We start from the raw sequence: 11,989 nt of genomic DNA, 5'->3' as shown, positions 1-11,989 counted from the left end.
AAAGGCTAAATGAAAAAAAAAAAAAAAAAAGAGTTCCTCAAGGTTCAGTGCTTGGACCAATACTCTTTACCTTATATATGCTTCCATTTGGGAAAGTTATTAAGGTCAAGTTAAAGGTTTTCTTTATTGTCATTCATATCTCATGTGGTACATGTGGTGGGATGAAATTGTGCACACAAGGTCCCAGTTACATCCAACAAAAGTACAAACTGTAAATAAAACAATAATAATATCTAAGATATGAACTAAGAATACCCTAAACAGCAGAATGTGAAGCTATTTCAGTTCTCATGCTCCTCTCTTGTGGAACCAACTTCCAGTTTGTGTCCATGAGGCTGACACATTGTCCAGTTTAAGACTGGGATTAAGACTTCTCGATAAATCCTATAGTTAGGCTTGTTATGCTGCTATAGACTTAGACTACTAGAGGACAAATTGACCTCATTTCCTTAAATTAATTGTTAAAATTGAATAGTTTTCATTTGATACTGTTTCTATCTTAACATGTGATTCTTGCCCTGCCATTGTGTATCTATTCCTACCAAACCCAGCCGGTCGAAGCAGATGGTCCTCTAGTCCTGATCCTGGTTCTGCTAAAGGTTTCTTCCTCATGAGGGAGTTTTTCTTTCCACTGTCGCCTTCATGCTTGTTCAAGATGAGAGTTCTTTTTTTTTTTTTAACGTTATTGATCTACTGAACATACAGAACAAAAGAACACAAATAGAACAACAAATGACAATCTCAAATTACAATGATACATATAAACATATACAAATATCTACAATCATACCTCCTAAGGTCAACATATTCTAAAACGAATTATCATATCAACCATCATAAACTTAAAATTTAGGTAATAATACTATTTGAGAGTTTGCAAATAATATAGTACAGTAAATTAAACAACTAACTATTTATCTAAGAATCTACATAATTACTAAAATAATTTGTCAGAGAGCTTTATTATCTGAGCGAGGTGATCAGAGCTTTTTCACTTGTGGTTTTTTAGCACAGTCTAATGAAAGTTTTAACAACTGGAGTTCTTGTTTGAATACAGACCATAATGGTTTAGACTTGCCATATCTGCATTTATGTATATAGAATTTCAATATTATGATAATGTTATTGACAAAGTATTCATCTTTTTTATTTTCAGATACATATCCATATAATATATTCTGAACGGAGAAGGAGTCTATGTTCATAGATTTGATGGTCAGGAGATCGTGAAGGGATTTCCATAATGTGTTCACAGAATGACAGAAATAAAATAAATGTTCTGTTGTTTCAGGTTCGTTACATGTAGAACAGTTATCACATTCAAATTTAAATCTATTTCTGAAAAACTCGTTACAAGGATAAATATAAGATGAGAATTCAGTGATGGAGTTAAACTCAAAGCTGCTCCTCAGATAAATAATGTTCAATTATTATTTTATACATGAATGTTTCTGTTCAATTATTATTTTATACATGAATGTTTCTGATCAATTATTATTTTATACATGAATGTTTCTGATCAATTATTATTTTATACATGAATGTTTCTGTTCAATTATTATTTTATACATGAATGTTTCTGTTCAGTCCCTGAGACGACTTCTGTTGTGACTCGGAGCTTTAGAAATAAACTGAATTGATCTGAACTGAAGCTGCTCGGCTGCAGACTGGAAGGATCTGAGCAGGGAGGTGAGAATGGCAGAGATCATTAGACTCCCCTCCGCCTCACCAGAGCCAACAAAACCAAAGAGACAACTCACACCCACAATATGGACTGTTTATTCTGTTGACCTCTGGCAGGAGGTGCTGCAACCTGAGGACCAGAACCACCAGGTTCTGCATCAGTTTCATAACAAAGTCCATGCTCAATAATCCAGGTATACAATCCAACATTTTTCAGTCAGGTCATCTGGAGTTTCTTTTTTTGTGCTGAAACGTTTCGTCTTCGATCCGGAAGGCTTCATCAGTCAAGGAAACTTATCACCAACATAACTGGTTTGTTTCACTTTGGAGTAAGCTGTTTGGGGCAAGAATCAGTTTTGTGTTGTGTGTTTCCTTGACTGATGAAGCCTTCTGGATAGAAGGAGAAACATTTCAACACACAAAAAAAGTAACTGTCCAGATGACCTGAGTGAAAAATGTTGGGCATCAGTTTCATAGCACAGGCCATCAGACTGCTGAACTCAGGTCAGTAATGACGTGACCACAGTAGCAAACACACACACGGCCAGACCTGAGTAATACACCTGAACAGGTAATATGTGTGACTCAGCACTCAGGTTGGATGTTGTTATTCCCTTCTGGTAAACGGTGTCTTCCTCGTTACTGATGGAGAGAAATTAAACAACTCATTTGGTTTTGCAGGCTGAGCTGTACAATTTGAATGACAAAGTTAAAGAAATTGACAATGGTGATCATTTAAATTTGTTGCAAACTGCATTTTGCATTTACGAGTTTATCTGACGTGAACATTTGTTTATTGATCTAAAAACATGACGTGTGATAAAAACAAAATAACTCACATCCTTTAAGCACGTACTGTACATGAACGAGACTCGTTTGCTCTGGTTCTGTGGGATGAATCTTGTGAACAGATGGAATCACATCAGTGTTGCGCTGCATGTGGGCCAGTCGTCGTCCTGCATTTGCTGTAAATACTGTGTGAGAACAGAGGGCAGAGGGAGGAGAGGCAGCAGCTTCAGTCTGTCTCGCCCAATCACAGTTCTAATCTGAAGACGACACAAGTGGCACAGACTTCTGGGTGAAACTGGGGACAAAGCGTGGTGACCTGTAAGAGCTCGCTACAACTTCCACACAAAATAATATTGCTCCAATAATGCAGCTGTACCTTGAAACGCAGCTAGCAGCTGCTGAATCCTTTCACCTGGACGTGCCAAATCCATGGGCCGCTGAGCATTCTCGTCTCTGAGGTTGACGTCAGCGCCGTAGTTGAGTAACAGGGAGACCTGACGTGCACTGTCCTGCCTGACAGCCGCATGCAAAGGGCTGTCGTCCCCTTGGCCCACATTAACACAGGCTCCTGGATCAAACCACAGAAAGGCAAGAGGAAATAAACCACACACTTACTACGGTGGGGGCTTTTCAGCACTGCTGCCTCACTGCAAGAAGGTTGCAGGTCCAACTCCAAGTCTTTCTATGTGAACTTTACATGTTCATCCTGTGCATGCATAGGTGTCGCAACAATTATATGTGATGGGGACGTATACCCCTCACATTAAAAAATATTCATTTGGACCCCCCACATTTACCATGAAATATTGGTTCACCCAGTGCTGTTGCCATTTCCACATGAACAAATCCATTCCGCTTGACTAGTAGGAAAATACTCAAACCACTGAGTCCACTGCAGGTCTTCCTGATGACCTACAAGAACTCACCACATGCAGTTTTCTCCAGGTCATTTGACAGAGCAGGGGAGGAGGGGGAGACACCTCTTCTATGTTGCGCACTAGCTTAGCGCCACGTTAGTGTGAGCAGTGGTTGACCTGGGGGAGGAGGGGTGTGCCTTGCTCTCTACAATAGTTATTCAATCGTTTACTAATGTAAACTTAAAGACATTAAAATTAGGGCATTAACAGGGTACTCGAGTAATTACACATCGATTGCTGGGACATCTATCGAGGTTAAAAATGTAACGTCGAGTATCCATAGTGACGTCATATCATGTGACCACCGTATGACCGTAGGGGGCGGTGTTGCGCTGTTGCAGGTCACAGAGTATGGTGTAACACCGGGTCCAATCCACCAGAACCAGGTTCGGTTTAAGTTTCATTTTTGACGTGCTGCATGTTTCTTCACGGTTGCAGTTTAATAATAAAAATTAATAGATTAGTTTTTCCTGTGACTTATTTGCAGTTTGATAAATGGTAGAAGCATAATATACACTCCCAATGTTTTGTTGGTCTTTTTTTGTAAATAATTACCTTTTTTTTGCGGTTTTATTTATTTATATATTTTTGTATCTTGAGATCTATGACGTCATCAAATACTCGAGTTCTACTCGGGTTTTATTATGTTAATGTTGAGTTTAAAAATTATATACTCGTTCAACCCCTAATTAAAATACACAATAATGAAAGAAATGGCATCTACTTTATTCAAAATTTCCTCCCACCAGTCCCCCCCCCCCAACTACAAATGCTTCTGACACCAATGTGTGCATGTCTACGTTTTCACTAGTTGTCTCATGTACAAAACTCTACACATAAATATGAACGTCATCTTCAGAACACGATACAAAGCAGTGAAGAGAAACACCTTGAACAACAACGGCTTTAGACTCGTTTCAGTGGTAATAACACTGATCCATTTCAGTGAATTACATCCATCCACCATCCTTTATCTTCTGCTTGTTCCGAAGACGGGTCACGGGGGCAGCATCTTGAGCAGGGAGGCCCAGACATCTCTCTCCACAGCCTCTTCAAGTTCTTCTGGGAGGACTCCAAGGTGTTCCCAGACCAAATGAGAGACATAGTCTCTCCAGTGTGTCCTGGTCTTCCCCGGGGTCTCCTCCTAGTTGGACATGCCCGAAGCACCTCTCTAGGGAGGCACCATGGGGGCATCCTTACCAGATGCCTGAACCACCTCATCTGGCTCCTCTGGATGCGGAGGAGCAGTGGTTCTGCTCTGAGGCGCTATTTACACGGACACGATGGGGGAAACGTAGGTTTTTTCGTATGTTAATTAGAGGAAAAGATCCGCGTTGACACAGTCGGATTTTGTGTTTACATGCATCCGGAGGATTCCCCCCCGCCCTCCTGAATCCGCTGTAGTTACCATGCCGGGTCATTAGATGGCGCTGTGAATTTTGTACCTTCACCTAATGCGCATGCGTGCTGCCTCGGCACACTGTTTTGCTCTGGGCTAAAAGCTCAGCTAACAACAACGTAACAAGTTAAAGCTGGATTTTGGATGAGAGTGACAGATTTGACACCAAGCGGGACCGCTTCGTCTAACAGCTCCACACCGGTCGCTGAGTGGACCAGAACGAGTCAACGATGTCGGACTTTACTCCGTGATCATCAGTAGCTGCTTTACAGCAGGTAAATCAAATGTTCTTAATAATGTTAGTTTGTGTTTACTTCAGTTACAAAATAACCAACTGAGTTTTTAGTTTTCCTGAAAGAAGAAGCAGCTGTCCTCCACCAGGCAGACCGGTTCTGAACGAGGCTCGGCCCAGGTGCACTGCAGGAGGACGTCGAAGAGAGATGTTGGATGAACTATTTTTTTTAAATTCCCCTCAGTTCTTTTATTCAACCCATTCAATGATTTAATCTGCATTAATCAAAGGAGTGACTTCCTGAACGAGCCAGATGAACAACGTGGGACTTCCAGGATGAAAACAAGAGTCCAGTTCGTTAATGCAGTTTACTGTTAACGTGTTTTTAATAGTGTGTTCAGTTTAATTATCAGAGTTTGTGTGACATACAGTTTGTGGTGTTGAATAATAAAATGAAAATTAAACCTGAAGTCTTCATTTTCAACTTTAGTAACACTCAACATGTTTAGCATCATTTTAATCACATAATTTGAATTACATAATGTCCAGAGAGCTTCATTATATATCTCAAACTTAAGATAAATACTGTTTATTATTATTAAACTTGTTATTTAGCACATTTAGTATGTTATAGTGCAGCGTGACGTGTGCACGTGCCTCGTTCTATAAACAGCGACATTAGAACTGGATCAGACTGTGTCTCTTCCAACACAGATGTTGGTCACAGCACCTGTAATCTGACGTAGATTAACTACGAGATTAAAATATATTCCATCAGTCGTAGTTCAGAAAGCAGTGTGTCGCCGCCATGTTGATAGAAATATAGCGTCTGTCCGTGCGTGCATGTGCGCATGTGGTTTAACACGAAGCCTCAGCGGGAGACGTTCACATCATCAGCGGGGGGTCAGAGAAAAACCTCCACTCTGGAAGGTGGGTTCAGAAACCTCTGGATTCAAAGAGGGGGGCACTGGTGTCGTGTAGATGATCAGCAGAACATGCACTCAAAATACGCGCCGTGTAAACGGACCCTGAGTCTCTCCTGATAACTGAACTTCTCCCCCTGTCTCTAAGGAGAGTCCAGCTGCCCTGCAGAGGAAACTCATATGAAAAGAATTGTGTGCAAAGAAATTACACAAAGAAAGATGATGACAAGTCATGGATGACCAAAGTGTTGAGAAATGCTTGTAACAAAAAGAACTACTTGAACTCGTGCTTCCTGAAATGAAGAACAAAAGGAGCGGAAGAGAGATACAAGAAGTATAAAATAAGTTGGCATGGATTATAAAAAAGCATAAGAAGGAATATTACAGTGATTTATTAGACAAAAGTAATGGTACTATGAGGGCAACGTGGCAAATCATGAATAGTGTCCTGAAAAATCATGAAGTAAAATCAGGTATTCCACAGTATTTTGTAAAGGATGGTAAAGAAACCCATGATCTGAATGAAATTGTAAATGGATTTAATCATTATTTTGTGAATGTTGGCCCAAGTCTCGCAACTAAAATACCAAAAGTAGATAAAAATGTGAATCATACAGTCACGGGTTGTTTCAACTGTATTTTTCTTGATGGAACTGACAAAGAAGAAATAATGAATATTGTAAAAAAATCTTGCAGACAAGTGATCCTATTTGTTAAAAAAAAAAATCTGCATGCCTTTTAATAACTGTCTATTGTTGTCATCATTCTTTCGTTGAAATCAGGTCTCTCTTGTAAATGAGGCTCAAGGGGATTAACCTGTCCAAATAAAGGTTGAATGAATAAATGAAAAAGATAAAACGATTGGGTGGATATGGACATGATGTTTGTAAAGAATATAACGAATTATGTTATTGAGCCGTTTACAAATAAATCTAATTTATCATTCTCAACAGGAATATTTCCAAACAACATGTAAATAGCCAAGGTAATACTTCTTTTTAAAAATGGTGAGAAACGTGTGATTAACAATCACAGACCAATATCCTTGTTGCCACAGTTTTCAAAGATTTTAGAGAAGTTATTTGTGATTAGACCGGATCAATTTATTGATAAACAGAATCTATTAAGTAACAGTCAATATGGGTTTAGAACTAAAAATTCTACATCAATGGCTCTCATGGAATTAATAGAACAAATAACTGCTGTTGATCAAAAAAAGTATTGTGTTAGTATTTATACTGATTTAAAGAAAGCATTTGATACTATTGACCAAAGTATTCTTCTTGAAAAACTAAATAAATATGGTATTAGAGCATTACAGTGGGTATCTAGTTATTTAGAAGGAAACAGTTTGTTCAAATAAATGATGTAAGATCTGAACTTTGTAACATCACATGTGGAGTGCCTCAAGGTTCTGTACTTGGACCTAAGTTATTTATTTTATATATAAATGACCTGCTTAATGTGTCAGGACTGTTTAGATGTGTTTTATTTGCAGATGATACTAGATTTCTTTGTTGGGGTAAAGATATAGAACAAATTTGAAGTTGATACAGACAGAATTTGCGAAAACAAATTATCATTAAATTTGAATAAAACAAAGTACATGATATTCTGTAACAATAAGAGAAGTGTCGATGCTCCATTTAGAGTCGATGGTGTTGAGATTTGTAGAGTCAGTGAGGTGAAGTTTCTGGGTGTCATCCTTGATGAAAAACTAACATGGAAACCTCACATAAATAATTTAAGAACAAAAATATCTAAATCTGTTGCAGTACTGTACAAAGTGAGGGAGTTACTCAATGATAAAGCTCTGTTTATGTTGTATAATGCAATAATTGTCCCACACTTAATTTACTGTACTGAAGTCTGGGCTAAAGCATGTAAAACTATTACAAATCCTATTTTTATTTTACAGAAAAGAGCTGTAAGAATTATCACTAGAAAATATTATAGACATCCATCAAATACATTGTTTTATAAACTGAAGATATTAAAATTATATGACTTGGTTGATTATAATATTTTTGCCGTTTATGTATAAGGCTCTCAAAAACATACTACCTTCAAATATCCAAGTAAATTTTATTAAAAGGGACAGTGGTTGTTATCTTACGGGGACAGATGTTTGTGAAGCGCTGGTTTCGTACCAGTTTGAAGGAGCGGTCTAGTATAATTCAGGGAACAGGACTGGTCTGAAGGATGATGTTAAAACTGCCACATCTATGTACATATTCAAGAAAATGTTAAAAGTTAATTTTCTAAAGGAATATGGAAAAATATAATGTGTATATATGCAAATTTTGTTTGAGTTGATGTTTTTAATTAGCTTTGTTTTTTTTTGTAAAATTACTTTTGTTTGAATATATTCTGGGAAAAAAGGGGCAGATATAAGATTTATTCTTTTTCTGCTGCCTTTCATTTTAGTTTTGATTGTATACATATTTTTGTTTTCTATTGTATATTGTTATTTTGTTTTTAATGAAATTAATACATTTCTAAATAAAATAATTTTTAAAAAAAATTCAACGTCCTGTCTCCTCAATCTCATTCTTTTGGTCACTACCCAGAGTTCATGACCAGAGGTGAGGGTAGGAATGTAGACTGACTGATAAACAGAGAGCTTTGTCTTACAGCTCAGCTCTCTCTTCACCACAACAGACCGGTACAGAGTCCACAATACTGCAGACGCTGCACCAATCCATCTGCCAATCTCATGCTCCATTCTTCCCTCACTCATGAACAAAACCCTGAGATACTTGAACTCCTCCACTTGAGGCAGAACCTCACCCTCGACCTGAAGACAACAATCCACACTTTTCTGACTGAGGACCACGGTCTCAGATCTGGAGGTGCTGGTACTCATCCCAGCTGCTTCACACTCGGCTGTGCACTGCTCCAGTGAGAGCTGAAGATCATGACACGATGACGCCAACAGGACCACATCAAAGAGCAGAGATGGAATCCCGAGGCCACCAAACCAGAATCCATCTGCCCCCTGGCTGCACCAAGAAATTCTGTTCATAAAAGTTGAGAACAGAATCGGTGACAATGGGCAACCCTGGCGGAGTCCATCTCCCACCCTGAAGGGATCTGACTTATTACCAGCAATGGGAACCCAAGTCTCACACCACTTGTATAGGGACCGAACAGCCCGTAACAACGGGCCCCTAATCCCATACTCATGGAGCACCCCTCAGTGTACCCCAAGAAACATGGTCGAATGCCTTCTCCAAGTCCACAAAACACATGTAGACTGGACTAGAACCTCCTTCTTCCACCTGCGTAATATCACTAACATTAGAAACATCTGATCTAAAGATGATGCAGAAAAACTGGTCCATGCATTTGTCACATCACATGGTCCTTCTTGAGCATGTGATCAGCTGGTTCTGGTTGTCAGCAGCAAACTGGTTGATCCACTCTGAGAAGGTGCTATTTAAGAGACTGAGCTGAATACAGCACCTCAGACTGAGGAAGTCCTCAGGATGAGAGACGAAACGTTTCTACATTTTTTTGCTTTGTTTTTTTAAATTTTTTGTTTTCTTGTTTTTTGAATGTCCAGAGGACCAGATTGAACTTTTTTGTATTTTTCTACCTGGATTATTGAGCATGCATCAGGATACTATGTGACTAACTTTTTATTTTTAAATTATTCAATATTTTACTAACAGAATAGTCAAGTAGCAACTTGTTTTTTGTGGAATTTGCTACGTCAGTCAAATTTTGGAATAAAGAGGTGACAATTAAAACATTTGTTTGTTTTTTTGCCTATTCGTCGATTTATCGGGGGGAAAATAGTTGCTTGATTAATCGATTATTGAAATAATCGTTACTTGCAGCCCTACACTTATGGACACCCTTATGTTTGAGCATGGTGTTTGTGATGGACAAACTATGACAAGCACAGAAGTCCAACAACAGAACACCGTTCAGCTTCAGATCAGAGAGGCTGTTCCTCCCAATCATGCCCCTCCAGTTCACACTGTTGTTACCCACATGGGCATTGAAGTCCCCCAGCAGAATAAAGGAGTCCCCAGCTGGTGCACCTTCCAGCACCCCTGCCAAGAACTCCAAGAAGGCCGGATACTCTGAACTGCCGTTGGGCGAATAGGCACAAACAACAGTCAGAGCCCATCCCTGGACCCGAAGGTGCAGAGAAGCTACCCTCTCACCCACTGGGAAAACCTCCAACACACAGACACTTAGTCGGAGAGCTACAAGTAGACGCACACATTCTTGGTGCCTCTCACCATGGGCAACTCCAGAGTAGAATAAGGTCCAGCCCATCTCAAGGAGATCGGTTCCAGAGCCCATGCTGTGCATCGAGGTGAGTCCAACTATATCTAGTTGGTACCTCTCAACCTCACGCACAAGCTCAGGCTCCTTCCCCACCAGAGAGGTCATGTTCCATGTTATATGTTGTTAATATACATAACATTACTGAATATCAAAGTTCATGCTCAGTAATCCAGGTCAAAAACCCAACAAAGTTCAGTCAGGTCCTCTGGACGATTTCTTTTTTGTTGTTGTTGTTGAAACCGTGCAACCATTTGTTTCAACAACAACAACAACAACAAAAAAGAAACTGTCCAGAGGACCTGACTGAACTTTGTTGGAATATTACTGAATATTTCACAGGGCAAAGACAGCGTACACTTTTGGACCCAGTTGACGGCCAGACCATCGCCATTTTAAGTTAACGAGGGCAGCCCTGTTGGAACTTGGCTCAGGGCGGCAAACACATTTAGTGCATGGTAACGTGCCATCGGCTGCCATATCTATACAGCTGCTGACCACACTGGGAAGACTGGTTGGAACTGTGAGTTACAGACGAGATGTTTGCAATGATCTGGATCGTTTGAGCAGCTCTTTACAACAAACAATAAGAAGCATACTGCAGAAAAAAACTACATTTTAGTGGTGAAAGAAATGGCACACACCTCGAGCTAACAGAACCTTTGAGCAGGCTGTGTGCTGGTGAACACAGCTCACATAGAGAGGAGAACCCAGGTGGACCGCTTGATGGTTTGGATCTGCTCCATGAGACAGAAGTGAGTCCACACACTGACTGTTACCTACACACACACACACAGAGAGAGAGAGAGACACACACACAAGTTACAGTAACTGTTGGGAAAATTTGGGGTATGAATATTTTTATTGTGTTTCTTTATTATGACTGAAATGGTTGAGAACATCTTTCCCTCCTGCTTTGAGAACATGCCCAAAACATTCTCTTATTGCATCTTGATGCATGCTCAATAATCCAGGTAGAAAAATCCAAAAAAGTTCAATCTCGTCCTCTGGACCTCTATTTAAGAGACTGAGCTGAAAACAGCACCTCAGACTGAGGAAGTCTCTTGGATGAGAGACGAAACGTTTCTAGATTTTTTTGCTTTGTTTTGTTTTTTGTTTTTTTGAATGTCCAGAGGACCAGATTGAACTTTTTTGGACTCTCTTATTGCCAACTGGAGGCTGACTGTTGGATCCAGGACAGTGGCCCCATACTGAGAGATTGTTTTGATCGAACAGACTGGCAGGTTTTCAGAGAAGCTGCTGAAAATGGAGGTTCGCTTGATCTTGACCAATACACATCCTCAGTACTGGGTTACATTAGTACATGTACTGACACAGTCTCCACTATCAGATATGTTAAAAGCTACCCAAACAGAAAACCTTGGCTGAATGCAGAGGTGCGTACCCTGCTGGAAGCCAGGAACACTGCCTTCAGGTCTGGAAACTCAGAGGAGCTGAGTAGGACAAGAAAAGAGCTGGTTGCTGGTATTAAGAGGGCCAAGGCCACATATGCACAGAGGATCGAGGGTCAATTCATCTCACAAGACCCTCGGAGCATGTGGAGGGGCATTAAGTGCATAACAGATTATAAAGGAAGGAGTGAACAATGTCCCAAAGACCCATCTCTGCCTGATGCCCTCAACAAGTTCTATGCACGCTTTGAAGACCCGAACAGACCACCCAGCACCAGACTCACCTCACCACCGGATGAAGAGCATCTCAGCGTGACCTCAGCAGAAGTAAGGAG

General features: G+C 40.0%; 1 protein-coding gene across 1 annotated transcript in view; it reads right to left on the bottom strand.

The window, feature by feature from the left end:
* Positions 1–656: 656 nt before the first annotated feature.
* LOC119422991 (ankyrin repeat and SOCS box protein 5) overlaps positions 657–11,989 on the bottom strand; it is a 37,780-nt gene continuing 26,447 nt past the window's right edge. The window contains exons 2-6 of the mRNA XM_037690401.1: positions 10,887–11,021; positions 2,849–3,040; positions 2,523–2,767; positions 2,247–2,325; positions 657–693 (exon numbers count right to left, since the gene is read on the bottom strand). Of these exons, the coding sequence (XP_037546329.1) occupies positions 2,601–2,767; positions 2,849–3,040; positions 10,887–11,021 (494 nt within the window). The 3' untranslated portion in view covers positions 657–693; positions 2,247–2,325; positions 2,523–2,600. The remainder of the gene's footprint in view (positions 694–2,246; positions 2,326–2,522; positions 2,768–2,848; positions 3,041–10,886; positions 11,022–11,989) is intronic.

Source organism: Nematolebias whitei, chromosome 16 (genome assembly GCF_014905685.2).
Source record: "Nematolebias whitei isolate Nwh7 chromosome 16, NemWhi1, whole genome shotgun sequence".
In the NCBI taxonomy this organism is placed as follows: Eukaryota; Metazoa; Chordata; class Actinopteri; order Cyprinodontiformes; family Rivulidae; genus Nematolebias; species Nematolebias whitei.
This window is presented reverse-complemented; position numbering and strand designations above follow the sequence as displayed.